Source organism: Arachis ipaensis, chromosome B04 (assembly GCF_000816755.2).
Source record: "Arachis ipaensis cultivar K30076 chromosome B04, Araip1.1, whole genome shotgun sequence".
In the NCBI taxonomy this organism is placed as follows: domain Eukaryota; kingdom Viridiplantae; phylum Streptophyta; class Magnoliopsida; order Fabales; family Fabaceae; genus Arachis; species Arachis ipaensis.
The window spans coordinates 129824914-129828313 of NC_029788.2; the positions used below are offsets into that span (position 1 = coordinate 129824914).

Below are 3400 nucleotides of genomic sequence, written 5' to 3' on the forward strand. Positions count from 1 at the left end.
AGGTTCTGGAACTTGATTCGTACTTTTCTAAGTAATATGAAAAATTCTTTGGTACTCTTGGTATAAATTATCTCTTGCAGGTACTTATCCATTAGTTGAATGATATCATTAATAAGTATTTATAATCAAACCATTTTAGTATATATGACAAATCTATTAGAGAGAATAAATCCTTGTATTTACTCTTAAAATATTTAAGAATGGCTCAAGTAATATATAGCAGTCAATCTCAATTCCACGTATATGAAAAGAGAGTTTTTGAGATGATAGATTGGCCAAGGAGATATATAATTTTCCTTTTGCATAATGTGGAAACCACAGAATGCCTCAAACATAAGCAGGGAAGTTAAAACCAATGTATGATTAATGTCTACAATGCATAATCACTGAAACCTCAACTTCCTGAAATCACATCATGCAGTGTGTTTCTCCAAATGCAATGAACACTAGGCCAGAGAACCAGCCATGACCCCCTTTTCCCTTCCTCTTCAAGTTGTCAAATGTCAAAGGTTAATCTCAAATGTAGAAATGACAGTGAGATCTAACCATTTCCAACTTATGATCTATATGATTGGAATGCAAACATAGGAAATAAAACATGGTGCTGACCAAACCACCACCAACAATAATTAATAGTAACAAATTAGGAAAGAGCAAAAGTGTGTGAAAAATGTATCTGCTTTCACAAAGCTCTTATCAAACTTGGGAAACTAGATCACATATTCTTCCCTATGAATCAACAATTTCACAAATGGTGGAGTGATAATTCCATACCTTTCTCCTTGAACACTACTGAGTACTGAGAAGAGATTGCAAAAGAATGGAAGCAAGAAACAGTAGCTCCCACATTCCATTTGAATATCTTCTCTATACTTTTGAACATTTTTTTGTTTACAGCAGATACTATATAACTAGTATACAAAATAACAACTCAGTTAAACCAATTTCTATAATTTGGTCAGGATCAATTTCCCAGAATTACAAAGTAAATCATGTTCTGAATCAGGGGAAAGGAAAAATCAGCAGGACGAAGAAAAGAACAAGTTGAGGATAATTCATTTACATGAGAAAGTTACATAATGTTACCGTTCAAGAGAAGCTTCGAAACAGTTATATTACACCGGTAAGCCAGCATGCATGGAAGCAGTTAACAGTTTAAGAGGCGTGATTTCGATATCCACACATTCAAGCAGTAATCATCATCACGGAAGAGAATACCTTCATAAAATTGTGTCCCAAAAGTCATCGCGGTACATGTATCAATACCCTTGTCTGGAAATTTATAAACATTCCTCCAGCTGTGTGCATCAACACCAGATCTTAGTCACATTGTGTCAGTATCTCCATAAAGGTGTTTCACTTTTGATTCCATTCAAAAAGCTTATAACGAGCTGCACATATGGACACAGGCATGCTTTTAGATGTAAGATATGTAACTGACAAACAAATCAATCCGTTGTGGTGAATATCGCTATCAACAGTTAGAGAGAATGTCATGACAAAAAATGCATCGACAAAATGATCTCTGGTAAACCTCTGCCACAAGACTTTAGTTTAGTATATCGACGCATCAAACCTTGGCTTGTAGAAACATACTTGATTGTTATATGACTGAAGAGCACACCCACCGATCCAAGACCAGATCTTTTTATCGACATCAAAGAGAAGACCCTTCCCTTGGTTCCAAGATGTGAAGCAGATTAAATTGTCCTGGCCAAAACATTCGAATCTCTCAGCTGATAGTCTCAACAAAGCACGAAAATACTTGGGGGGCATCCTGTTGATCTCCACCCATGTAATTTTGGCATGATCCAATTCCCAAATTCTCATACTCTGTAGAGTACTATAAAGACCGATCCTTCCGACAAGAAAAAGACGCTTCTGGGTACCGGCAACCAAATATCCATCTAATAACGATCGTGGAAATTTAGCTGGAATATGTTCCCAGCCTCCCGTATCTAGTCTATACATCATCAAACCAAGTGGCGAAAGGGTTTCCAAGTACAATCTGGAGTCGCAATAGGCCATCTTTGACGAGCAGAGATTAACTGCAGGCATTATCTGATGAACTGACCAACTGTCTGCCTTCGAATCATAAACTTCAGTTGGCAGTGACTTGTCACCATATATATCACTTGTGGCTATAACTTTAAATGATCGATCCATCCGATCAACAACCATTATCAGTTGCCTTTGCTGATTGTAATGCATGCTCGGCAACACTCTCCAAGCTTGTGTGAGGGGATTGCAAACCAGAGTTTTAAATGTCAGCCCATCATGCCCTGAAAAGCACACGAGACCACCGGAAGAACCAACCAACCAGAACGCCCACTGCGGCAAAAATGTAAAAGGTATTCGGTACCAAGTTTTCAAGGGCAAGCTAAAGACTGAACATTGAGGGATCTGTGAGTTCTTCCAAAATGTGAGAAGACAAGGCCCGTGGGATGGAACACTTGAATGGAATTTCAGAAAACTACTGTCTTGAAGCAGTGAATTCCACCGTTTACACACTGAACGAAGCCGGAAAATCAGAAATGGGGGAACCCTAGCTAAGATCTCGTGCAATAAGTCCTCAGGCAGCATTGCCCAAATACTATCCTCCATCAGAACATCAGCATGCACTGCTTTACCAAATGTAGCAAGTGTTTCTTCATCTAAACCCCTTGGTTTCGTCTTAACAACCTTCTGCCGCGAAGGGCTAGTGTTCCTTGAGCCGGCACGACCAATAGGACTAGTATTCCTTGACCCACCACCACACCTTGGAGGGGAAGCTTGCTTATAGCATCTCCCATCTCCATAAAAACCTCCATTTTCTACTAATTGACCACTACACTCACCAGAACCTGCTTCAGAAGAATGCTCAATACAATCCATATTACTCCAATTCCTTGAAATCCCTAAAAACCCCAATACCCCCAAATCAAACAAGATTCCAGATTCAGATTACTGTTCCAGCATCACAACGACCAAAATATATACAGACACGGTTTCAATTTCAAATCACTGCTAACCCCAGAGTTCAAAATTCCGAAGCAATCCCAGAAATGTTATCCCAGATCAAGATCCAAAACCTTCATCAATAGTCAAACGATGAATATTACATGCCCCAGAGACCCAGATGAAAATATACATAAATTCAACAAAAATAAATTTTTTATTCTTTATTTTGAATGAATCAGCAGAGAATAGCAAGGTGTATTTACCTCAGATTCGGGAATGATGCAGTTCCTGTTGATGATGAAGAAAACAGTTGCAAGAGAACATAGATTCTGAATTTCTGACATGAACATGTGTAAGGAACAATCAAACGAGGTTCATGTTAGACTCTCTCTCTATCTGTTTCTCTCTCTAGTTGTGTTTGATTTACTTTGTCACTATTTGACAAAGGGAACAACAAAAT

The 3400-nt window shown here is 38.4% G+C and overlaps 1 protein-coding gene across 3 annotated transcripts; it reads right to left on the reverse strand.

Annotated features, from left to right (window-relative positions):
* LOC107635487 (F-box/kelch-repeat protein At5g15710) lies at positions 663–3400 on the reverse strand. Of its 3 annotated transcripts, none has more exons than XM_021122109.1 (3): positions 3204–3400; positions 1597–2897; positions 663–1391 (listed from the first exon to the last, which is right to left on the reverse strand). In XM_021122109.1, exons 2-3 carry the CDS (start codon positions 2872–2874, stop codon positions 1335–1337), a joined length of 1335 nt encoding a protein of 444 aa, XP_020977768.1. In that variant the 5' UTR covers positions 2875–2897; positions 3204–3400; the 3' UTR covers positions 663–1334. The 3 variants fall into 3 exon arrangements, with proteins under 3 accessions (XP_020977768.1, XP_020977767.1, XP_016194458.1); XM_021122108.1 differs by having other exon boundaries at positions 1597–3071; positions 3204–3399; XM_016338972.2 differs by having other exon boundaries at positions 663–3071; positions 3204–3397.

Coding starts and splice junctions, on each gene's coding strand:
- LOC107635487 (XM_021122109.1), bottom strand. CDS start 2,874: ATGGATTGTATTGAGCATTCTTCTGAAGCAGGTTCTGGTGAGTGTAGT. Junction 1,392..1,596: donor TTCAGTCATATAACAATCAA/GTATGTTTCTAC, acceptor CCATATGTGCAG/CTCGTTATAAGCTTTTTGAA.